Genomic DNA, 26943 nt, shown 5'->3' with positions numbered 1-26943 from the left:
ACCTAATTTCAATTATTTTAATATCACACGAGAGGTTTTGACACTACGAATATATATGCAAAATTTCATAAGAATTGGTTTTACCGGTCAAAAGATATTAATCCTCGAACGCTCGCGCCAACTTTTGCAACACAGTTACTCGCGCGCACAATAGCCCAAAACCAAAGAAAACGTGCGCACTAGAGTTCTGACTAGGAAAACTTGGTTTTAAGTTTATCGAACCTTTGGAAGAGTTTCTTGAAATTGAATGCTCTATCATCTGGTAGAATTTAAATTTTGATTAATCCCCCTAAAAGTGAAAAAAAAATTATTTTTCTTCAGTTTCAATATAACACATTGATGTGTTCTGCAACGTTTTAGAGCCTATTATTACAAGAAATTTTGCTGAAGACAGTAACCTTCTATCTCTGCAGCGAAGACAGAGAAATCTTATTTATTGTTTCGGTATTTGTAAAATCAGTTTTTCTATTTTAGCTCTTTTTGTAATTGTTGTATGACTTTTCCAGGTGTTACAAAGTTATACAAATAGTAAAAATACACAACTTTGCTGAAAATAGTATACCTCTATGTTTGCTTGTTTAGGAACTGTAGAACTTTGATTATAAAAATATACTGATTTTAACCCCGAATTACTCGACTACCAACCGACGGATACATTTTAAACATTTTACATTTGCTGATAGTTTTGCTACATACAGACATCATTTTTCCATATGAAGTAACGTGAAAAAATTCCAGTTGGGGCCAATAGCGGTACACCTCACCTGACGGTTTATGCTGACCTATTTTCCTAACAATTTAAAGTATTATTGCATTGAATAACTCAGGCATTTTGCTCATAACAAGTTTTTGAAGAATATACGTTAGTTAAACAACGATTGGTAAATATGGCATTCAAAAACCTACACATGTTGTTCAGAATACAACAGCGTGAGTAACCGAAGGTTAATAAAAATTGATGAAATTTTTTCAAGAAAACTTTATTGATGCATAGTTATGCATAGTTCAAAAACCTATAAACTAGACCTTTACTACGCAATGTATATGTTAAAGAATAATATTTCTTCTTACAACTTACTTTTACTTGCACTTACCCACATTAGTAACAACTTATTCAGCAATTTCATGAGAAAAGGTACTATCAAAATTTTGGGGCGAACCAACCAACGGTTGAAAGCCCCATCAAATGTAAAAAAAAATTTGTAAGTGCTTCTATTTTGTTCAAATTTTGTAAGCTTATTCAATTTCCAAAATTTTTATGTAAACCAACGCACAATGCAACGTTAACTAATAGATGAAATATGTTCCGAAGACGTGTCGATTTCTATCTCAAATAGCAAGTAAGACCGTATAACAAAGGTTCCTTTCACCAATAGGTGGATTAAATCAGGTTTTTTCACTTAGCAACGTAGCAATGTATATGGAATAACACAATTAAAGGAACACCAAACCTAATTAAGGAAACATTAGCGCAACTGTTGGTACAATATAATTGGATCGGAAAATTCATTTTTTCTTTATAAAGCTTCTCGTACAACGAAAGCAATTGTCTTGCCTTGTGACAAATACCTTGTATTTGATAAATTTATATCCCACAAGCATTAATTGAAGCATATCTATACCTATAAAGAAGGATTTCTGTCTGTCTGTCTGTCTGTCCTGTGTTCCTTATAGAATCAAAAACTACTGAACCAATCGGCGTGAAAATTTGCATGTAGAGGTTTTTGGGGCCAGGAAAGGTTTTAGTGATGGTTAGAGACCCCTCCCCCCACTAAGAGGGGGGGCTCCCATACAAATGAAACACAAATTTCTGCATAACTCGAGAACTAATCAAGCAAATAGAACCAAATTTGGCATGTGGGTGTTTTCGGTGACAAGAATTTATTCTAGGGTAATTTGAGACCCCTCCCCTCTTTATAAGGGGAATTATAACTCCTCTCCCCTTTAAGAGGGGGGGTTTCCATACAAATTTCCTCATAACTCGAGAACTAATCAAGCAAATGGAACCAAATTTGGCATGTGAAGGTTTTCGAGGGCAAGAAAATTTTCTATGTTAAATTAGGACCCCTCCTCACTTTAAGAGGGGGGGCTCCTGTACAAATGAAATACCAATTTCCTCATAACTCGAGAACTAATCAAGCAAATGGAACCAAATTTGGCATGTGTGTGTTTTTGAAGACAAAATTTTTTTCTATGATGAATTGGGACCCCTCCCCACTTTAAGAGGGGGGGGGGGCTCCTATACAAACGAAATACAAATTTCCTTATAACTCGAGAGCTAATCCAGCAAATGGAACCAAATTTGGCATGTAGGTGTTTTTGGAGGCAAGAATGTTTTCTATGATGAATAAGAACCTCTCCCCACTTTAGGAGGGGGGGCTCCTATACAAATGAAATACAAATTTCCTCCTAACTCGAGAACTAATCAAGTAAATAGAACAATATTTGGCATGTGGGTGTTTTTTTGGTGACAAGAATTTATTCTTATTCTGAATTAGATATGAAAAAGAGAAATGGAACTATTTCTTAGCTGACGCTCCTTCAGATAATTACTTTTGCATGAAAATCAAAACTTAAGCTTCTTTTGAATGTACTTTCATGAAAAGATAGTCATTAGCTTAATCGCATCGATTTACAAGCATGCTTGAAAATGGGAAATATGATCGATATGATTTCCAGTGCTTGTCAATTCGATTTATTTGTTAAAATATGATACATGACATAACATTTCTGTCTTTTAAAGTGTCACTAACGAAAACAAATCGTACACAATTACTACCGTACAATGATTTCCTCCTACTTTTATATAAAATTTCTAAGCTCTAGTAGGGTACGGGAGAGTATTTTAAGCAGGTTTCTAAACTCAGCCTGTTTGCCTCTTCTATAGCCCATAAAAATTCTTTGCCGACATACAATTTTAATATTTTGTTTCTCAAGACTGTCAGTAATCTACTATTTTTTATTCAAAGAACGTCAAAATCACCTGTTCTTCCAATAGAACTAGGCCATAGGCCGAAAAAATAGATACCATCGCTTAATGGGCTGAAAATACCCTCCCGTGCCCTACCTATTAATTGGAAACAGCATCTATTGATGCGCAAAAATTGTTTGCAATTTATATAAGTTTATTTGGAAAAATCAATCCATTAGTATATTAAACCCTATACACCACTATATCTAAATGCTTAAATTAACTGCTTTTCTTCGCTTTTTGCTTTTCTTATCTAATTGCGAGTTACAACAAGTGAAGAAAATGACAATCGAAATCTGAAATTAAAGAAAAGAAAAAACTTTTTCCGATTGAATCCCACTACAGTGGGATTTCGAATTTGGCGTGGTTCGATTTTGGCAACAAAAGTATCCGTTTATGGCAACACAAAATATTTTACTTCCAAAAGTATGCCAAAAGTTTCCGCATTACTTTAAATGACGAAAAAATATTGCCCTAAGTGTGCTCATGAAAAAGAGTTTGCGGTCGTTGATTAATAACATTTAGTCATTCAATTTTGTCATATCAAAAAGGGTCTCGATTTTGGCACGATTTCGATTTTGGCAACATAGGCGACACGCATTTGTTGCCAAATTCGAAATCCTACTCTATTTAATATTTATTTGCGACAGATACGTAGTTCGCCTACAACGTGCAGGCTTCATCAGTGTCTTATTTCGAGGTGTATACGTATCTGTCGCGAATAAATATTAAATAGTGGAATTTATTCGGAAAAAGTTTTTTCTTTAATTTCAGAGTTCGTATTCCATATTCCACTAAGAGGCTTCAAAAACTTCAGACAATTGACATGTTTCTCACTTTTCTTGAATTTCAATGCAAATTTCAAAATTGCAAATTGTCATCACAAACACACATATACATACATACACACATACACATACATACACACATACATCCATACATACATACATACATACATACATACATACATACATACATACATACATACAGACATACATACATACATACATACATACATACATACATACATACATACATACAAACATACATACTTACATGTATATATATATATATACATAAATACATACATACATACATACATACATACATACATACATACATACATACATACATACATACTTACATACATACATACATCGCACACATTGAATACAGTCAACATTTGATTGATATGTTTTGATTTTACACGTTTTAACGGTTTAATATACGGTGCTTAAGTGTTAAAGTTTGAATAACTTTTGAATAAACCGTCCGATTTTCAATAACTCGGTTTTGTTTGATAGATCTCAACAGTAATTTTCAAATGATAATATATCGTGTGATGTTTTACATTGAATTAATGCTTATATGTTACAAAAATATGTTTTAAATACTATTTTTTCACATTTCTTTATGTAACTTTCAAACTACAAGCGCAATCGTCATGAAATTCGAAAGTTAAGGGTTTGCAACTCTCCTGTTTCATATGCAATCAATTTGGTTCAAATCAGTTAATAGACCTATGAGATAATGAAGCCCCATATTTTTCGTATTTTTCTACATAACTTTTGAACTAAAAGTCCGGTCAGTATGAAATTCAATTGCGACCTATGTGACACCTAGACTTTCCATTTGACACTAAGAACATTAAAATCGGTCCATCCATCTCCGAGAAAAGTGAGTGAGGTTGAAAGCGTCACACACACACATACACATACACACACACACACACACACACACACACACACACACACACACACACACACACACACACACACACACACACACACACACACACACACACACACACACACACACACACACACACACACACACACACACACACACACACACACAGAAAATAAAATGCTCAGTTTTCGAAACTGAGTCGAATGGTATATGACATTCGGCCCGCAGGACCTTCTTTCCATTTCCGGTTTCCCAAGTGACTTCTATACCTTTATCTATACCTATAACGAAGGATTTCTGTCTGTCTGTCTGTCTGTCCGTATGTTCCTTATAGAATCGAAAACTACTGAACCAATCGGCATGAAAATATGCATGTAGAGGTTTTTTGGGGCCAGGAGAGGTTTGAGTGATGGTTAGAAACCCCTCCCTCCACTAAGAGGGGGGGCTCCCATACAAATGAAACACAAATTTCTGCATAACTCGACAACTAATCAAGCAAATAGAACAAAATTTGGCATGTGAGGGTTTTCGGTGACAAAAATTTATTCTATGGTAAATTGAGACCCCTCCCCTCTTATAAGGGGAATTATAACTCCTCTCCTCTTTAAAAGGGGGGGCTTCCATACAAATTTCCCATAACTCGAGAACTAATCAAGCAAATGGAACCAAATTTGGCATGTGAAGGTTTTCGAGGGCAAGAATATTTTCTATAGTAAATTAGGACCCCTCCCCACTTTAAGAGGGTGGGCTCCTGTACCAAAGAAACACAATTTTCCTCATAACTCGAGAAGTAATTAAGCAAATGGAACCAAATTTGGCATGTGGGTGTTTTTGGAGACAAAAATTTTTTCTATGATGAATTGGGACCCCTCCCCGTTTAGGAGGGGGGGATCCTATACACATGAAATACAAATTTCCTCATAACTGAAGAACTAATCAAGCAAATGGAACAAAATTTGGCATGTAAAAGTTTTCGAGGGCAAGAATATTTCCTATGGTAAATAAGGACCCCTCCCCACTTTAAGAGGGGGGGGGCTCCTATACAAACGAAATACAAATTTCCTCATAACTCGAGAACTAATCAAGCAAATGGAACAAAATATGGCACGTGGGTGTTTTTGGAGACAAAATTTTTGTCTATGATGAATTGGGACCCTCCCCACTTTAGGAAGGGGGGCTCCTATACAAATGAAATGCAAATTTCCTCATAACTCGAGAATTAATCAAGCAAATGGAACCAAATTTGGCATGTGAAAGTTTTCTAGGGCATAAATATTTTCTATTGTGAATTAGAACTCCTCCCCACTTTAAGAGGGGGGGCTCCTATACAAACGAAATACAAATTTCCTCATAACTCGAGAACTAATCAAGCAAATGGAACCAAATTTGACATGTGGGTGTTTATGGAGACAAAAATTTTTTCTATGATGAATTGGGACCCCTACCCTCTTTAGGAGGGGGGCTCCTATACAAATGAAATGCAAATTTCCTCATAACTCGAGAATTAATCAAGCAAATAGAACCAAATTTGGCATGTGAAAGTTTTCTAGGGCATGAATATTTTCTGTGGTGAATTCGAACCCCTCCCCACTTTAAGAGGGGGGCTCCTATACAAACGAAATACAAATTTCCTCATAACTCGAGAACTAATCAAGCAAATGGAACCAAATTTGACATGTGGGTGTTTATGGAGATAAAAAATTTTTCTATGATGAATTAGGACCCCTACCCACTTTAGGAGGGGGGCTCCTATACAAATGAAATTCAAATTTCCTTATAACTCGAGAACTAATCAAGCAAATAGAACCAAATTTGGCATGTGGAGGTTTCTGGAGGCAAAAATATTTTCTATGGTGAATTAGGACCCCTCCCAACTTTAAGAGGGGGTGCTTCTACACAAATGAAATACAAATTTCCTCATAATTCGAGAACTAATCAAGCAAATGGAACCATATTTGGCATGTGGGTGTTTTTGGAGGCAACCATTTTTTTCTTTTTATGAGGGGGGGCTCTCATACAAACGAAATACAACTTTCCTCATAACTCTAGAACTAATCAAGCAAATGGAACCAAATTTATCATGTGGGTATTTTTGTAGGCAAGAATATTTTCTATGGTATATTTTCTATGGATTTCCCCACTTTAAGAGGGGGGGGGGGGCTCCTATCCAAATGAAAAACAAATTTCCTCATAACTCGAGAATTAATCAAGCAAATGGAACCAAATTTGACATGTAAGTGGTTTTGGACGCAAGATTTTTTTCTATGGTGAATTGAGACCCCTCTCTTCTTTAGCAAGCGAATTATGGCCCATCTCCCCTTTAAGAGGGTGGGCTTCCATACAAATGAAATGCAAATTTCCTCTTATCTCGAGAACTAATCAATCAAATGGAACCAAATTTGGCATGTGGGAGTTTTAGATGGCAGAAATTTTTTCTATGGTGAATTACGACCCCTTCCCCTTTTAAGAGGGGAGCTCCCATACAAATGAAATTCAAATTTCCTTATAACTTGAGAACTAATCAAGCAAATGGAACCAAATTTGGCATGTGGGAGATTTTGGAGTCTTGAATTTATTTTACGATAGTTAGAGACCTCTCACCCCTGTGGTAGGGGGATATGGACTCTCATACAAATAAAATAGAAATTTTTGCGAAACTCAAAAACTAATCGAACTCGAGAAATTCGAGACTCTTCCATAAAATATTAGTCAATACAAGACCACAAAACTATCTATAGTAACACTAGATCATTCAGGACGAGACGGTCGCGAGTGTTGCCGGTGACCCACCGTCGGAAGCGCCGCCCACTGGGGGGCTTGCAAAACTCGAGATTGTGACAAAGATCATCCGAGATTCATGATTTATGTACAACACAGGTTAATTTGTGGCAATACGAAGTTTGTCGGGTCAGCTAGTACTATATATTTATATAGTAGAAAGGCAATACTATATATTTATATAGTAGAAGGGCAAAACCGTGTTTTCTTACATGTGGAATGAGATCGCGGATAATCGGTTGATTTTATTGGATGTGCCTATGTTTGATGCTTTTACATGCTACACAATTATGAATTGGCTAGTTTTACACCAAAATAAAATGCGCATTCATAATTTTACCAAATAGTTTCCGCGTTTTTAAACAATTAATAGCATGGGCCATTCAACCCCCCGGTGCGTTCTGGACAGTCTTCCCCTAAGTGTGGCGTAGCAACACAAAATGGCGCACCAATCAAAATTGATCTTATCGCGATTACTTGTCAAACCGCAATAAATCTGTTAGTTTTATAGAGCTATTAAAACGGTAACACCCTTACAAAACAGTTTTTTTGCTGCTATGATGAAGAATACCAAAGTTCAACACCAAAATCATTTCTTTATGCGAAGCCATATTGCCATATTCTAGTATTTTGTTTTAGCTTGCAAACAACAATTCATCAAAGCAAAGTATTTTGCAAAAAGAAGGAAGCAACTAAAATGATTTTGATAGAAATTGAGATTGACTAACTGAATATTTCCAATTTGTTAAAACAACCAGTTTTCGAAAATTGCAAAATTTCAGTGGCGCGCTGATTTTATCGACCTATCATATCAAAATGCACGAAGAAATTAAATGCGCACATGGTGCAAACCAACGAAATTGCTTAAAATTTAATAAATATTCTATGGGATATTTTATTCTGGTCGCTATAAACCAAATCGTTCAGAATGATCTAAAACTAAAACTAAAACTTTTCTGTTCATGAATATTTTTTCAAGTTGACAAAGCTAGCGAAATTATCTGGCGTTTTCTAGACAAGCGAAAAGAAAAAAGCGAAAAGCTTTTTTGAATTATGGCGATGGCTGTCAAGCAGCGAAAGCTTAATCGGTTTTATTGCTGCTTTTAGCAGAGCGTGATACGGTTACTTGAGTTTATATCCTGATTCTTATATAGAGATGCCAATACCGGGAGTTATTTTGAAAACCGGTTTTTCGGTATTGATAAATGCAATACCGGTAAAACCGGTAAAAAACCGGTAAAAGTTAACTCTTGAAAACTATATTTAAAAATCAAATGATTTAAAGAAGATCCTTCCATAATCAATGATACTTAATTTCTGTCGTATAGTAAATTGACTAGTTCATTAAAAAATAATATTTAACAATGCGAAAAGAATTTACCGTATCATCTTTTAAACGAGAACAAATTTCAATGAAAAATTTCCGGAGGCAGAGAATCTTCATTCGGTGTGCACAGAGAAAAAAAGAACAATTCCTAGTGATAAATTAGAAATGTAGCGTAGGAAAACTCTTGTTCACGAGCTTTTAATAAGCTGCTTAGATACTGACATTTATGATAAATTATAACTGAAGGTCCACTCTGCTGCTCGGTTTCTGAGTTTATTCCATTGACTAAAATAATAAAACATTGCAGAATTTTATTATTGAAACATCCTTGATGTCTTGAAGAATATTACGAAGTCATTGCAAATAGTCATTGCAAATGCGGCTAATTATAAAACGAATAAGCATACGAACTCTCTCTGAAATTCTACCAATACAGTAACTCGAACAGCAGTTATGCGATAGTTGAAAGGTGTTCCTTGAGTAGTTTTAGAGTTCGTAGTTCGTAGAGTTTGCAATTATTCCGGTATAGCAATTCGACAGCAGCCGAGGCTGGTTCTTATTCAACAACAATTTCTTATTTATTCATGAATTTCTCATCGCTTAAGTAAAGCGTATCCTTGTTTCTCAGCAACGAAAACAGTTCTCTTCAACGACCCCATCGACACCAATAACAGAGGAGCTCAACATGCAAGATGGCACGATCAGGTCGATAATGATTTGCGACTTCTGAGACGACTGAGAAATTGGCGACGAGTAGCCCATGGAGTGGAACGAGTTGAATGGAGACGACTGCTTAAAAAGCATGAGGCACTCCGGCTCACGCTGACAGCGGTGAGGTATTTCAGGGTTTTCCCTTTGGAAGAACTACATAATTGAGTTATTATTTGTAGAACCTTCAATCATGAATTTAAGTTTCCCCGTGCTTTACAAGTTTTACCAGCGATTCAGGCTTCTTGAGTTGTTATTTGATCATGCAAAAAAATACCGAAAATACCGGTTTTTGGTCTTGGAAAAACCGGTAATTCGGTATTGGAAAATAGCCCGGTAATACCGGTAAAACCGGTTTCGGTAAAACCGGTATAGCATCCCTATTCTTATAGCGGTTATGAAAACATTCTGAGGAGTGGGCCGCTTGGTCAGAAAGCAGTTTTATAGCGGTCATCAGAAAGTTCTGGTGGAGCTCATAGTTTTATTAGCGGTTTTATGAAATTGGTCATGAAAACCACTATACGAACATAATAAAGCTTGGAATTGTTACTTGGGTACGCAATATTCGAGTTCTGAAATTTATGACGTATAACATAACGAATTTGATAATTTACATGTATTTTACGAAAATTTAGGAATTTACGCGAATTTCAAAATTTTTGAAGTTTTTAAGCGTATTTCGGAATTTACGCGTTGTTGATTTATGCAGAACGTATCTTCGCCATAAAACGATTTGAGTCTATGTAGAAATAAACATTCAATTGTGTAGCTATATCTTGGTAATATTATTTTGTTTCTTTTGTAGGAGATCACACAAGGCAAGATTCTATGGAGGCATGGAGTAAAGTTGGTTCTGAAATACCCCCACCTCTAGAAAGGTATGAATAACTATATCTGCCTTGAATCGCATAACCGTCCCCTTTTTCTATGGAGTTTCCTATATAAATGGGACTGTTATGCAATTCACAGTAGTATTCATTCATGCAATTTTAACATGATATTTGATATATTTCTCAAAACAGGCGAAAATTCAGGGAAAAGAATCGTGCTAAAGCCCATTCGATAGTGGGCACTCCTAACTATATTGCTCCAGAGGTGTTATTGAGAAGTGGCTATACTCAACTCTGTGATTGGTGGAGTGTTGGCGTTATTTTGTACGAAATGTTGGTTGGGCAACCTCCATTTCTAGCCAACACGGCAGAAGAAACACAAATAAAGGTAAATCTATTCTCTTCCGCTATCTATCTTATATTCATTTACATTTTGGGGGGACGTTTTTGCTTTTGGTTTCTTGCCGGCGTGGATCCAATATAAACGCGTGTTTAATACCATTCAAACCATTGTTGATAAGAAACGTGGGGTGATTTATGCATTTTGGGCAGGCGTTACGCGTACACTATTTTGGAGATTTCCATTTGATTTTGCCGTAAATGTCTAAAATAGAGTATGCGTAACGCCTGTCCAAAATACATAAATCACCCTAGGATCTAATATAGAAAATTATTTACCATGCTCACTCCGATAACAGAAAGCGATTGAATACGATACGATGTTAAACTCCAATTTCGTCCAAAATTTAAAAGATTTGGCCTATAAGGTACCCCGGGGCAAGTGGGTTTTAGGTCCCACCCCATTGCATAGTTAGTGTTCATTCGATTGTGATTATGACCTGTGACTATTTTAAAATTCTTGCAGTACAGAAACTCTTCAGTAGTATCACTTCGAAGGTTTAATTACAAAAAAGGATGTAACAACTGTAGTATCATTTAGATTACGTTACGTTACGTTCTGAGAGTATGCTCCCCTGTTCCGTTCTGTACCCGTTCCGTTCCGTCGTTCTGGGCGCACTGTCGCTGCACTCTGATATTAGGCACTCTATTGTGAAAATTATTGACAGTAATAACCGTTTGCATCATTCCACTTTGTACAGTTACCGCGTGTGCACGAAATAAAACTTGACTCCCGAAAAAGTGTTTTCCCATTATTTTACGTGCGGCCATACAACATACCTTGTTACAGGTGTTTATGTAAATTGAAGTTGAGGTGTAAGTTCAGGTTAGCAAACGAAGATTTCGAATAAAACGTTGTGTGGGTACGACTTGCACCGTTGCATATAAGTTAAAGCGACACCTAGCGAAGAGTAGTAAAACGTGAGATAAGACAGAATCTACAATGTTACTTAGTGATATAAATTGAGGCGTATTTCTGCCACGTTGTACCGACGTTATGACATCATTCGGGAAAGTTCCAGAAATTTCCTATATAGGTGATTGAGTAATAGGTAGCGGGAGCAAGTAAATAGAAAACGACCAATCAGAGCACAGCACGCTAACACCTTTCGATCGCTTTTGAGGTGGAAAGCGTGATCGACTCGTTCACTTTGGTGGAGACCGTACTCGAGTTAAGTTAAACTTTATCGAGCAGTGTGAATCATTTAATTTGAATAATTTAAGTTGATATTTAAGTTGGTACGCGAGTGAATATTCAATTCGAAATTATAGTGTGTGTTTGAAACATTTAAGACCAAGATGTATTTTAACTAGTTTTTTAACTTTACAGTACGCGTTCGGAAAAACTATTTAGTTAAAGTTTAGAATTTATTTTAAAATTTGTGCTGATTCAGGTAAGGATAAAAGTTATCGAAGAAAGTGAAAACCAACTAATGTGAACACGTTGAATAGGTTCACCCACCAATTCAACGTGGGTGCTAGTCTAGGCTGAAACTCGAGGGTGGATTGTGGTCGTGCTGTCTGGCAAGCCGCTGGTGCATACAGTTTGGAAGCCGCAAAAAGCGGCTTCGCCGCTTTATATTCAACGAAAGTTAAATCGATGCGAGGACTAGGGAAAACTAACTAGAGGTCAGTAGACCTAGGAAAACGAATAGACCTAGACAGATGTGATCTCTGTGGGGGGGCTGCCCCCCCCCGTAGTGGCTGGCGCTTCCGATGGCGTTGCCTGCGGCCGGCTCGCCCTGAATCACCTAGGAAACGTTTGCTAATAATATGGTTTTCCGCGAAACAATATTTTTCGCCAAATGGTTTTCCGCGATATGGTTCTTTCCGCCAAAAGGTTTTCCGCGCAATACAGGGATACCTCGATATAAGACAGCCTCGTTATAGAACAATCTCGATATAAGACAATTCGATATAAGACAATTTTTGTCTTATATCGAAACAAATCCCTTTGACATAGCTGGTAACGACACCAGAGCTGATTTTCCATTCTGAAATCGGCGCCATGAAGATGATCATTATTTCAAAATAACCCCAAAAATAGTAAAAAACTAATAGTTCAATCAATAATAAATAGTTCAAAAACCGTAAACACATAACACAGAGCAAAACTGGCGACTGCTAATGCAATTTTTTTATTGAAAAATTCATGTTTCGATATAAGACAATTTCGATATAAGACAAGTTTTAGAAATTATAAATTGTCTTATATCGAGGTATGCCTGTAATAGCGAACAAATCGGTTCAGCCATCTCCGAGAAACAGGCGATAGAAAAGTTGCGCCCCGCACATACATACACACACACACACACACACACACACACACACACACACACACACACACACACACACACACACACACACACACACACACACACACACACACACACACACACACACACACACACACACACACACACACACACACACACACACACACACACACACACACACACACACACACACACACACACACACACACACACACACACACACACACACACACACACACACACACACACACACACACACACACACACACACACACACACACACACACACACACACACACACACACACACACACACACACACACACACACACACACACACACACACACACACACACACACACACACACACACACACACACACACACACACACACACACACACACACACACACACACACACACACACACACACACACACACACACACACACACACACACACACACACACACACACACACACACACACACACACACACACACACACACACACACACACACACACACACACACACACACACACACACACACACACACACACACACACACACACACACACACACACACACACACACACACACACACACACACACACACACACACACACACACACACACACACACACACACACACACAGACATTGCTCAGTTCGTCGAACCCTGTCGATTGGTATATGTGGCTCGGCCCTCCGGGCCTCGGATCAATTTCGTGTTTTTCGACCAATTCCTAAACCTTTGTTATAGTATAACAAAGGTAAAAAGTGAAAATTACGCGACACGATTTTCTCCGGAACAAAATGACCGATTTCAACGATCTTGGTATCGAATGAAAGCTCTTGTTAACGCTAAATTTTTCGGGTAAGTTTTATTGAAAACAAACAAGCGGTTTAAAAGTTATGCTTAAAAAACCTGTTTTGACAAGGTAATAATTATCGCCTGTTTCTTGAAGATGGCTAAACCGACTTAGGCGCTATTAGTATCATTTGAAAGGTAACATAGCCTAATAGATCACTATTGATTTGTTTTTTGATTGGATGTTTAATTTGAAACTTATGAACAATTGAATACAACACATTAAAATTTGTAATAATTTATAACCATTTCATCTAAGATGATTTATCTAGTTTGAATTATTTTGACATCAAATTAGAGATTTTAATGCTGCAAATATATCTGCAAAATTTCAGTAGAATTGATTTTGCCGATCAAAACATATTAACCCTCCAACACTCGCGCCAACTTTTGTAATACGGTTATTCGCGCGCACAATGGCCCAAAGCCAAAAAGACATGCGCACTAGAGTTTTGACTGGGAAAACTTGGTTTTAGGTTTATGGAACCTTTGGAAGAATTTCTTGAAATTGATAGTTCTATCGTCTGGTGCAATTTAAATTTTGATTAATCCCCCTAAAAGTGCAATAAAAAAATTATTGTTCTTCAGTTTCAATATAACACATTGATGTATTCTGCAAAGTTTTAGAGTATATTATTACAAGAAATTTTGCTGAAGACAGTAACCCCCTATCTCTTCAGCGAAGCTAGAAAAATCTTCTTTATTGTATATGAATTAGTGAAATCAGTTTTTTATTTTAGCTCTTTTCGTAATTGTTGTATGACTTTTTCATGTATTACAAAGTTGCACAAATAGTAAAAATACACAACTTTGCTGAATATAGTATACCTCTATGTTTGCTTGTTTAGGAACTGTAGAACTTTGATTATAAAAAATACCCTAATTTTGACCCCGAATTACTCGACTAGCAACAGACGGATACATTTTAAACATTTTACATTATTGCTGATTGTTTTGATGCATACAGACACCATTTTTCCATATGAAGAAACGAGAGAAAATTCTAGGCCAATTCCGGTACACCTCATATGCTGATTGCTTCATTTCTGTGATGTCAGTTTATGCTGATCAATTTTCCCAACAATTTAAAGTATTAATGCATTGAATAATTATGACATTTTGCTCATAACAAGTTAATTGAAGAATATACGTTAGTTAAACAACGATTTGTAACTTTATAACAATATGGCGTTCAAAAACCTACACGTGTTATACAAATTACAACAGCGTGAGTAACCGAAGGTTAATAAAAATTGATGAAATTTACTCAAGAAAACTTTATTGGTGTGAATCAAATAGGCATTACAGGAAATTATGCATAGTTCAAAAATCTATAAACTAGACCTTTACTACGCAATGTATATGTTAAAGAATAATATTTGCTCTTACAACCTACTTTTACTTGCACTTACTCAAATTATTAACAACTTACTTATCCTTATTACGCAATTTCATGAAAAAAGGATCTATCAAAATTTATAAGTGGTCATATTTTGTTCAAATTTTGTAAACGTATTCAATTTTCAAAATTTTTATGTAAACCAACGCACTACGCAACGTTAACTAATAGATGGATTATACTCCGAAGACGTGTCGGTTTCTATCTCAAATAGCAAGTAAGACCGTATAACAAAGGTTCCTTTCACCACTAGGTGGATTAAATCGAGTTTTACTAATAACTTTTAAACGAAATGTCGGACCACGAAACAACTCAATAGTGATATACTAAGCAATAATACCTTTCATAGATAGAAAATGAAGCGCACACACACACACACATACATACACATACACACACACACACACACACACACACACACACACACACACACATACGCACACACAGTCCATAGCATACAAGTCCATAGCGGAAGGAGTGCTCGGGGACGGAGTGCAGGTACGTGCTCTCACACCAGAAGTGACTTTCCAGCTTAAGAACCTGGACGAGATCACCGAAGTACGTGAGGTCGTACAAGCTCTCAAAGAGCAAAGTGGAGTGGTGGTGGCAACCGAGGCGGTTCGCCTACGCAAGGGTCTGGCCGGGACCCAGGTAGCCACCATACGACTTCCGCTGACTGACGGAAACAAAGCCCTGAAAGCTGCTAGGCTAAAAGTGGGGTGGTCGGTATGCCCACTGAGCGTGTCCAAGCAGTCGGAAGCTTGCTTCCGGTGTTTCGAGCACGGACATAAAGCCTGGAACTGCAAGGGGCCAGATAGGAGCCACTTGTGCAGGAGATGTGGCAGTGCTGGCCATAAAGCAAAGGACTGCGCGGTGCCTCCCAAGTGCCTGATCTGTACCGGTAAACGGGACGCAAAGCACGTAACGGGAGGTCCAAGGTGCCCGGCCGGTGTGCCGGCGACTAAGCCACGTTCATAGTGCAAGTGACACAACTCAACCTGAACCACTGCAGCACGGCTCAGCAGCTGTTACACCAAGCAGTTTCTGAGTCAGCAATGAACATTGCCATAGTCTCGGATCCATATCGCATCCCTGCCGGAGTATCAGTTGTGCTGACTGGTTTAAGGCCGATGGTTGTGGCGGGCGACTTTAACGCTTGGGCGGTAGAGTGGGGAAGTCGTCGCACGAACCATAGGGGTCGGATTCTGCTTGAAGCTCTGGCAAAGCTTAACGTAGATCTGGCCAACGTCGGCAACACAAGTACCTTCAGTAGGAACGGTGCGGAGTCTATCATCGACGTGACTTTCGGCAGTCCTGGTCTGATAGGAGACTGGAGGGTAGATAATGGCTACACTCACAGTGACCATCAGGCGGTCCGCTATGGTGTCGGTCAGATAACGAGGCGGCAGGCGGCGAGTAGGGCCAACACTCCAACCACCCGTGGATGGAAGACATCATACTTCGATCCCGAAGTATTTGTGGAAGCGATCCGGAGAGAGTGCGGTGATCGCGGTATGCCCGATCCGAACGCTGATCATTTGGTTGAGGTACTGTCGCGATCGTGTGACGCTACCATGCCTAGGAAAAGTCGACCTAGGTATGGCAGGTCACCGGCTTACTGGTGGACAGATGAAATTGCGGAACTCCGCGGAGCGTGCTTTCGTGCGAGGAGAATTATGCAAAGAGCTCGTTCGGATGAAGGCAGGGCTGAATGTCGAGTAGCACTTGTTGCTGCACGCGCAGCGCTTAAGAGCGGGATAAAAGCTAGTAAACGAGACTGCTTTGAAAGGTTATGTGCTAGTGCCAATGCGAACCCGTGGGGTGATGCCTACAGAGTCGTAATGGCAAAGACCAAGGGTGTGATGGCGCCCGCTGAGCAATCGCCAGAGATGCTGGAGCGGATCATCGAGGGCCTCTTTCCGCGCCACGAGCCAAGGCCCTGGCCCCAGGTCGCTGAGTCGCCCCACGGCCGACGTTCCAGTATCTCAGACCATAGCGTAGGATGGTCGGCCTCCCAGCCGAACATCCAAAGTAATGTGGGCGACGGCGGTTCGGAGGTTGGGGAGGAAGTGACGGTTACGAACGAGGAACTCATTGATATCGCTAAATCCCTAAAGGTGAGCAAGGCACCGGGGCCAGACGGTATCCCGAATATGGCCAGCGGCGGTGGCTGCGAACGGACTGAACTCAAGACTCATGTTTATTACCCTATTTATAGGTACATCGTTTGATAGTAGCTTATTGTTACTACATCTAGCCAGAATAACAATAGCGCTTTGTCTCATCTTCGACCGAGTACACTGATTGTTGTTCTGCTAGATGTGAAGATCAACGCGGTCATATTGCGGCTTTGTGCCGCAACAAATACTATTTCCAAACTCTTGGAAGCATACAAAGAAAGCTGTCCAATTAAAACGCGAACATCTAACAAAGAAGCGCCTTGGTGGAACAAGGTTCTTGAGGAACTTCGTAAGTCCTCAAGAAAACTATTCAATAAGGCAAAACTAACGGGAAATTAGGATGAATATAAAAAAGCCCTATATAAATATAACATAGAACTTAGGAATTCACGTAGGAAGAGCTGGAGGATGATGTGTGAACAGGTTGAAAGCACTCCTGCAGTTGCTAGACTACAAAAAGCGCTTTCGAAAGACCATAATAATGGACTGGGTAGCTTAAAAGAAGAAGACGGTGCCTTTACTAGTGATTCCAAAGAAACATTGAGCCTGATGATGGAAAAACACATCCCAGGATCTTTTCCCATCAACAACAATCAGATCAGATGCTAAATCTAGACGAGTCAGGGCCAGGAACGAATGAAGCTGAACTAGAAGTTCATGAAATAGTCAAGGCGATTTTTACTGAGTCCAAAATGGAATGGGCATTCGACTCCTTCGAATCGTTCAAAGCACCTGGTCCTGATGGGATATTGCCAGTAATGCTGCAGAAGAGCAAGCAGTTAACTATCCCATTATTGAAAGAAATTTTTAGGGCCAGTTTTATATTAAATCATGTACCAACCGCTTGGTGACAAACAAGGGTAATATTCATACCGAAAGCTGGAAAGCGAGATAAAACACTCCCGAAAGCGTTTAGGCCAATCAGTCTGACTTCTATATTCTTAAAAACTATGGAGAAAATTGTCGACTAGTACATTAAAGCAATATATTACGAGAAAGCTCCATTGAGTAAATTTCAATTCGTATTTTAGAGCAATAAATCTACAGTAGAGACATTAAACATGTTAGTTGGCAAGCTTGAGAATTCTATAGATACAAAAGAAATCTCACTGGTAGCCTTTCTTGATATAGAGGGAGCCTCTGACAACGCTTCTCATAGATCAATGCAAAAAGCTGTGAGGAAACATGGGATTGACATCTACACAACAAAATGGATAAAGCCAATGCTAGTCAATCGTGAAATTACTTCCTCGCTTGGGAATGCAACTCAATCGATGAAAACAACAAAAGGCTGTCATCAAGGTGGAGTTCTTTCTCCTCTATTGTGGTCACTAGTTGTGGACGATTTACTGAAAACATTAACCGAATAAGGCTTTGAGGTAGTGGGATTCGCTGATGACATTGCGATTCTCGTGAGAGGTAAATACGACGATGTCATTTCAAATAGAATGCAATCAGTATTAAATCACACACTGGCATGGTGTAAAAAAGAGGGGCTAAGCGTAAATCCCTCAAAGACTATTATAGTTCTGTTCACACGTAAGAGGAAATATACTATTCAGCAGCTCTTGCTGGATGGAATCGAAATACAATTATCCAATGAAGTGAAATACTTAGGTGTCATACTAGATAAAAAGCTAAGCTAGAACGCCCACGTAGAACAAGTTATAAATAAAGCAACATGTGCTATTTGGTTGTGCAATAAAGCAATCGACACAACTTGGGGGCTTAGACCTAATATGGTCCACTGGGTTTACTTAACAATAGTGAAACCGAGGATAACTTATGCCTCGCTTATTTGGTGGCCTAAAACGAGAGAGACATCAACCCAAAAAAAGCTAAACAAATTGCAAAGACTTGCGTGTGGATCAATAACAGGAGCCTTACGAAGCACCCCATTGAAAGCTTTGGAGGCAATGTTACACCTCCTCCCTCTCCATCAAGTGATACAGTTAGAAGCAAAGAAAAGAGCATAGCGATTAAACCGTAACAAATCCTTGCTGGAGGGAAATTTAACAGGACATCTTTCGATCTTGAAGGAAGTCCGTATAAATGAAATAACTACCGGAATAGAAGACTGGATGAGCACGACGCTAAACATCGAAATTCTTAATAAAATCATTTTGCCCGAACGCTCAACCTGGGAACACGGTGGCCCTCCTGTGCGCAGGCTCAGTAATTTTCTATACCGATGGCTCAAAAATGGACCGGTGTACTGGAGCCGGTATCACTGGACCAGGAATCATCAATACAGATCAATAGCTATGGCACTGGCCGATAGTGTTCCAAGCAGAAATATATGCGATTTTAGAGTGCTCATACATCTGTCTACGTAGGCAATATAGATATGCAACTATCTGCATTTTCTCAGATAGTCAGGCAGCACTGAACGCTCTAAATTCACCCACATGTCGTTCCAAATTAGTATGGGAATGCGCCCGTTCTCTTCGACAGCTGGCTGAAATGAACCAAATAAATTTGTACTGGGTTGCCCTGAAAATGGAATTCGAAGAGTGGGAAAACATCACTATAAAAGAAAACTGGCTTGCCGCAACTGGATTGCGGCAGTCGAAGATGTTTATTATACCTAGTGGTAAGAAAAGACTGGAGCTGCTTAGCTTAAATTAAAAAGAACTAAGCATAATGACAGGATTGCTTACAGGACACTGCCCGAGTAAATACCATCTCACGAAGATGGACATACTCAGTGAAGATTCATGCCGCTTTTGCGGATATGACACTGAAACATCAGTACATCTACTGTGCGAGTGTGGTGCGTTAATGCAACGCAGATTAAGAGGAACATTGGAGCATTTAAATATTTGGACTGAAAGTCCCAACAAGGTAATCAACTTCATAATAAGTGCTGTGTCTAACTGTGACAACTGTGCATACTGAATACTGACAACTGCTCGTATTACTGGTGGTATGTCAGACAGTGCACATAGATTAAGGATGGAGCATTCCACAATAGATCTAAATGCTGGTCGCAGTGGTCTAGTCTATACCTATAAAAAAGGATTTCTGCCTGTCTGTCTGTCCATATGTTCCTTATAGAATCGAAAACTACTGAACCAATCGGCGTGAAAATTTGCATGTAGAGGTTTTTGGGGCCAGGAAAGGTTTTAGTGATGGTTAGAGACCCCTCCCCTCACCCCATGGGAGCCCCCCCTCTTGGGGTTAGAGACCCCAAGAGGGGGGGCTCCCATACAAATGAAACACAAATTTCTGCATAACTCGAGAACTAATCAAGCAAATAGAACAAAATTTGGCATGTGGGTGTTTTCGGTGACAAGAATTTATTCTATGGTAAATTGAGACCCCTCCGCTCTTTATAAGGGGAATTATAACTCCTCTCCCCTTTAAGATGGGGGGGCTTCCATACAAATTTCCTCATAACTCGAGAACTAATCAAGCAAATGGAACCAAATTTAGCATGTGGGTGTTTTTGTAGGCAATAATATTTTCTATGGTGAATTAGGACCCCTCCACGGCTTTAGGAGGAGGGGGGGGCTCCTATACAAATGAAAAACAAATTTCCTCATAACTCGAGAACTAAACAAGCAAATTTGAAATGTAAGTGGTTTTTGAGGCAAGGTTTTTTCTATGGTGAATTACGACCCCTCTCCTCTTTAGAAAGCGAGTTATAACCTATCTCCCCTTTAAGAGGGTGGGCTTCCATACAAACGAAATGCAAATTTCCTATTATCTCAAGAACTAATCAAGCAAATGGAACCAAATTTTGCATGTGGGAGTTTTAGATGGCAGAAATTTTTTCTATGGTGAATTACGACCCCTTCCCCTTTTAAGAGGGGGGGCTCCCATACAAATAAAATACAAATTTCCTTATAATTTGAGTACTAATCAAGCCAATGGAACCAAATTTGGCATGTGGGAGTTTTAGATGGCAGAATTTTTTTCTGTGGTGTATTATGACCCCTTCCCCTTTCAAGAGGGGGGGGGGCTCCCATGCAAATGAAATACAAATTTCCTTATAATTTGAGTACTAATCAAGCCAATGGAATCAAATTTAGCATGTAGGAGATTTTTGAGTCTTGAATTTATTTTATGATAGTTAGAGACCCCTGTGGTAGGGAGATATGGACTCTCATACAAATAAAACAGAAATTTTTGCGTAACTCAAAAACTAATCGAACTCGAAAAATTCGAGACTCTTCCATAACACGTTAGTCAATAACAAGAGCACAGAAACTATCTTTAGTAACACTAGATCATTCAGGACGAGACGGCCGCGAGTGTTGCCGGCGACCCGCCGTCGGAAGCGCCGCGCACTGTGGGGAGGCAACTCCCCGCAGAAATCACTACCGTCTAGGTTTATTTATTTTCCTAGGTCTACCTGGGTTTCCTGGAACGAGCGACAGCGAGTAAGGAGAGGATCGCGAAATGGTACTTTCCACAAAAAAGTTTTCCGTGAAATGGTACATTCCGCTTAAGGTTTTTCGCAAAATGTTATTCGGCGTAATGTTGTACAATCATGGCGAATATTACTATCCGCTTTCTGGCTATGCAATGAGGGGACAGGGGAGTTGTTTTCTACTTTACTGTGAGGAAAAATTGCAAATTTGTATATTAACCTACCCATTCCAGGTAACTAATAAGCCTTAACGTAAGCAGCAAATCAGCGTATCTGGCATTTTATACTGCACGCTATTGTATGTTAGCTTTTTGACTGCATAGGTGTTGTAAATTGGCATCCAAAATTGTATTCAAATTCTTCGTGTCGGTAATTAGCTGTAAATTAGCATTGTCAGCACTATAAGAAGGTTATCAGTAAAGTAGCTGTATATTTTGCCAAAATAGCATTTAAGTAGCATTTAAGGCGACTTAAATGCTTATTGGCCTGTATTTGAATAGCATTGGTGATGCTTATTGGTTACCTGGGATGCTTTCATAGTTACGTAGCTGCCAAAATGAATCATCGAAGGTTGAACTCCTCAGAAACTTGCAAAACTCGAGATTTTGACAAAGATCATCCGAGATTCATGATTTATGTACAACACAGGTTAATTTGTGGCAATACGAAGTTTGTCGGGTCAGCTAGTCTCCTATAAACAAAAAAAACTGTAAATTTGATCCGTTGCGAGTATCTTTGCTAATAAAGGTTAAGTGATACTCCGGACCCTCGGGGATGAACTTATGGCATTTAGACTAAAAGCCCGGCTGCTATTGGCCAAGGTTATAGCGCCTTATTCGCTCACTGAAAATATATAAAAATGTGTGACGCTTTTTTTTCAATTTTCGAAAAACTGACAGCGATAAAAATACAGCGTAAACAATACACTTTAAACTACTTCTACTCAAATTTTTAAGAGAAAATACCCAATGGATAATTTTCTACTGCGGTTTTCCCTGATGCAATTTGATGTGGGACACCCTTTATTTTAAGTATTTACGGCGCACTCTCAGTTCATACTGAATGGTGCGCAGAGAGCGCTCTGCACTATGGGCCAGACATTGAAATTTCGGGACAAAAATATTTGCGGTTAAACGGCGTGTCTCAGCTCAATGTAGTCTTCGGCAACTTTTTGAATGAAAAAATGATGCATCTTTTGAAGGAGTCGTCCAATATTTACGTGTTACTCTAACAACAATTTATGTAATAACTTTTTGAGTAATTTTTTTTTTCACCTTTTTGGTTTCAGAATATTAAAGATAAACCAATTTCAAGTATTTTTTCTGAAGATATCAAACTTCTACCTTTTACCCATTTTCAGCAATAGACCTTTGTTTTTAAACGACCCCTCCAATCGCATTTCTTCTTGTAACATGTTTATTTCAACAGACAGCTCAATGTGATGTTCTAGAGTCTAGACAACATTTTGCACATTAAAGAGGAATATTTTTGCTGGAGACTGTTTCGTTTTTTCTGCATTAATTAATAAGATATAACTGTTTTTACGCTAAAAACCGTTTGATGAAAAATGTGTATTTTTTCAAAGGTGGTGTCTTCGGAGAAGTAAAATAATAAAATAAAGCGCATCTTCCTGCACTATTAGGGTGACCACTATTAGGGCGATACAAACTTTTGTTTTCTTAAATAATTAAAAAAAAAAGTTTTTTTCTCCAAAAGTTGCAGAAAATACTAAAATAAGCAACTTTGCTGAATAAAGTAACTATCTATCTCTTTCCGGTTACGAAATATAATGATGTGTTAAAAGAGCATTTGAAAATCAATTACACTCAATAACTTTGCACACGATTATTTTATTGCTTACGAATGTTCTACAAAGTTATTTAGTATGTTGAAATACATATTTTCTGTGAAGATTGTTTGACGCTAGGACGCATATTTATTAAGTTATAAAATGCATGAAAAAAAATCCGCACTATTCCCAGGTATTCCCAGGTATTCTCTGAAATTTAATAATTCCCTACAAATTGGTATGCAAATTAATTGCAGATACTTGCAGATGGCTAAGATATTCGGATTTTTCATCAGACGGTTTTTAACCTAAAATCAGTTATATCTTAATAATTAATGCATATAATGCAAAATAGTCTTCGGCAAAAATATTGCTCTTTTATGTGCAAAATATTTTCTAGAACATCACATTGAGCTGTCTGTTGAAATAAACATGTTACAAGAAGAAATGTGATTTGAGGGGTCGTTTATAAACAAAGGTCTATTGCTGAAAATGGGTAAAAGGTAAAAGTTTGAAATCTTCAGAAAAAATACTTGAAATTGGTTTATCTTTAATATTCTGAAACCAAAAAGGTGAAAAAAAATTTACTCAAAAAGTTATTTCTTAAATTGTTGTTTAAGTAACGCTTAAATATTGGACGACCCTTTCAAAATATGCATCAATTTTTTATTCAAAAAGTTGCCGAAGACCACATTGAGCTGAGACATGCTGTTTAACCGCAAATATTTTTGTTCCGAAATTTAAATTTCTGGCCCATAGTGCTCTGGGTGCACCACCCAGTGTGAACTGGGAGTGCGCCGTAAATACTTAAGATAGAGCAATATTTAGTTCGGAAGCTTATGGTTATTAATGCAGGGAAATGCAAATTGACTAACATTTTATTCTGAGACGTTTACAACATTTACACATTCATTTTGTCCAAGAATTTTTAAGCCATTTGAAGCTATCTTGATGACGTTGCCACGCGTGGGTAGAATCTGTCCTAAAGCGAAGACTCCAGACCTCAAGGCTGGACACAGTAGAAGGTTCGCATATACATAGCAAAGCACGATACTGCTAACGCTATCTCTTATGCCAAGGGAGTTGCTACTGCTTATAAGTGTTAATAATCGTAACCATCTGAAAGAATGTATGCGTGTGATGTTGATGTACGAAGTCATGAAATGATGTCAGTTTGATTGTGACAGCACATATATAACCTAAAAGTTGCCACCGTCTTCCGTAGTGGGAGTACTAACCCTGTCCGTCGAGATTTGACAGAATTCCCAGTCTTGAGTTCTGTAGTCGCCGCCTAAAGTATCTTCTGGTTTAGAAACTGGCTAAACTTTCGTGCTCACTGGCGTAGGAATTTGGGCGTTTGCTTACGGTCGTTTTATACCACCACTATATTGCAAAGTATAGATAGTCGGGTTTCATATTTTCCAAATCCGAACCCAACCCGAGACCGAAATAATTTTACGGTTAGAACCCGAACCCGAAATTTTATTTTTAGCTAAACCCGGACCCGACCCGAACCCGATTTTTTTTTCAATTCAACCCGAACCCGACCTGACTCCGAATGGTTAATTTCTGTTAAACCCGGACCCGACACGAAGCCAAATTTTTAGTTTTCGTCAAACCCAATCCCGCCTTGTGTTCGAATTTCCCAATTTTCAAGAATTCGATGCTGATTTGTGTAATGTTCATAAAACTTGCACCTTGATCCAAACCTTTCCCTTCGCAGTGGTCAAATCTTCCGACAAAAAAGCCTTTCCCTAGTTTTCTTTCAATATAATTTATACCGTTTATACTCTGAAATTCATTTGAAATGTAAGATTTTTATCACATTCTATTTCTTTTTACCTTTGTTATACTATAACAAAGGTTTAAAAATTGGTCGAAAAACACTAAGTTGATCCGAGGCCCGGAGGGCCGAGTCACATATACCAATCGATAAGGTTCGACGAATTGAGCAATGTCTGTGTGTGTGTGTATGTGTGTGTGTGTGTGTATGTGTGTGTGTGTGTGTATGTGTGTGTGTGTGTGTGTGTGTGTGTGTGTGTGTGTGTGTGTGTGTGTGTGTGTGTGTGTGTGTGTGTGTGTGTGTGTGTGTGTGTGTGTGTGTGTGTGTGTATGTGTGTGTGTATGTGTGTGTGTGTGTGTGTGTGTGTGTGTGTGTGTGTGTGTGTGTGTGTGTGTGTGTGTGTGTGTGTGTGTGTGTGTGTGTGTGTGTGTGTGTGTGTGTGTGTGTGTTTGTGTATGTGACGCTTGACTTTAGTCGTCTGTTTCTCGGAGATGGCTAAACCGATTCTTTTGCTATTACGCTTATTTGAAAGGTGTTATCACCTTGTAGATCACTATTGAATGGTTTTGCGGTCCGACATTTTGTTTAAAAGTTATAAGCAAAAACGTAAAAATTACGTGACATGATTTTCTCCGGAACCACTCAACCGTTTTCAACCATTTTAGTATCAAATGAAGGCTCTTACTACTGCAAATTTTTTGGGAGAGTTTTATCGCAAACAATCAAGCAGTTCAAAAGTTATGCTTGAAAATGTGCTTTTTCAAGGTGTCAATTAGTCGAACGTTTCTCAGAGATGGCCAAACCGATTTATGCGCTATTAGTCTCATTTGTAGGTAATATAGCCTCATAGATCACTATTGATTTGTTTTTTGATTGGATGTTTAATTGGAAAGTTATGAGCAGTCGTGTACAACATAATAAAAGTTACATTTATTTATAACGATTTTAACCAGATAATTAATCAGATTTCAATTATTTTAGTATCAAACAGGAGGCCTTTACGCTGTGAACATATCTGCTAAATCTTATTAGAATTGGCCTTCCCAGTCAAAAGTTATTTGAAAACCCGAATTAATCCACCTAGCGGCGTGACCTAGCCTTTCTACTGCCACAATAATCACTATTTAATTTCTCAGGAACATCTCTAATTAACTTGACTATATTTTGAAATATCCGTTCTGTATTCCTCAAAATTCTTATTTGCCAGTCAAATTCACAACGTATTGTGTACAATAATTATATTTTCTTTCCTTGGGTGCAGAAATACTTGTAAGCGTCATTTATGTTACTTGATGAACATATTATTTAGTTTTATAACATTTACGTGATTTATAGAAACATAATGTAAACACAAAAGATAATTTTTGCAGACTTGAATGAATATATACAGTGGTTTACCGATTTTATCTACACATCCGAAAATTTTTGGTAGATATATTTGGAAAGTAGACAAATTTGGGGAAAAATAAATTGCTCCAAAATAATTTAAATGAACGAAAAATATTAATATTTTTTTGAAACGATGATTCTACAATTAATGAAGGGACGGTAAGGGAAAGTAATGAAGAAGGA

General features: G+C 38.3%; 1 protein-coding gene across 3 annotated transcripts in view; it reads left to right on the top strand.

The window, feature by feature from the left end:
- Nucleotides 1–26943, top strand: part of LOC128732532 (serine/threonine-protein kinase Warts-like) — a 481997-nt gene that overhangs the window by 415557 nt on the left and 39497 nt on the right. For all 3 annotated transcript variants that reach the window (XM_053825798.1, XM_053825799.1, XM_053825800.1), the window contains 2 exons: nucleotides 10279–10351; nucleotides 10496–10691. In XM_053825798.1, the coding sequence (XP_053681773.1) occupies nucleotides 10279–10351; nucleotides 10496–10691 (269 nt within the window). The remainder of the gene's footprint in view (nucleotides 1–10278; nucleotides 10352–10495; nucleotides 10692–26943) is intronic.

Source organism: Sabethes cyaneus, chromosome 1 (assembly GCF_943734655.1).
Source record: "Sabethes cyaneus chromosome 1, idSabCyanKW18_F2, whole genome shotgun sequence".
Classification (NCBI taxonomy): Eukaryota; Metazoa; Arthropoda; class Insecta; order Diptera; family Culicidae; genus Sabethes; species Sabethes cyaneus.
This window is presented reverse-complemented; position numbering and strand designations above follow the sequence as displayed.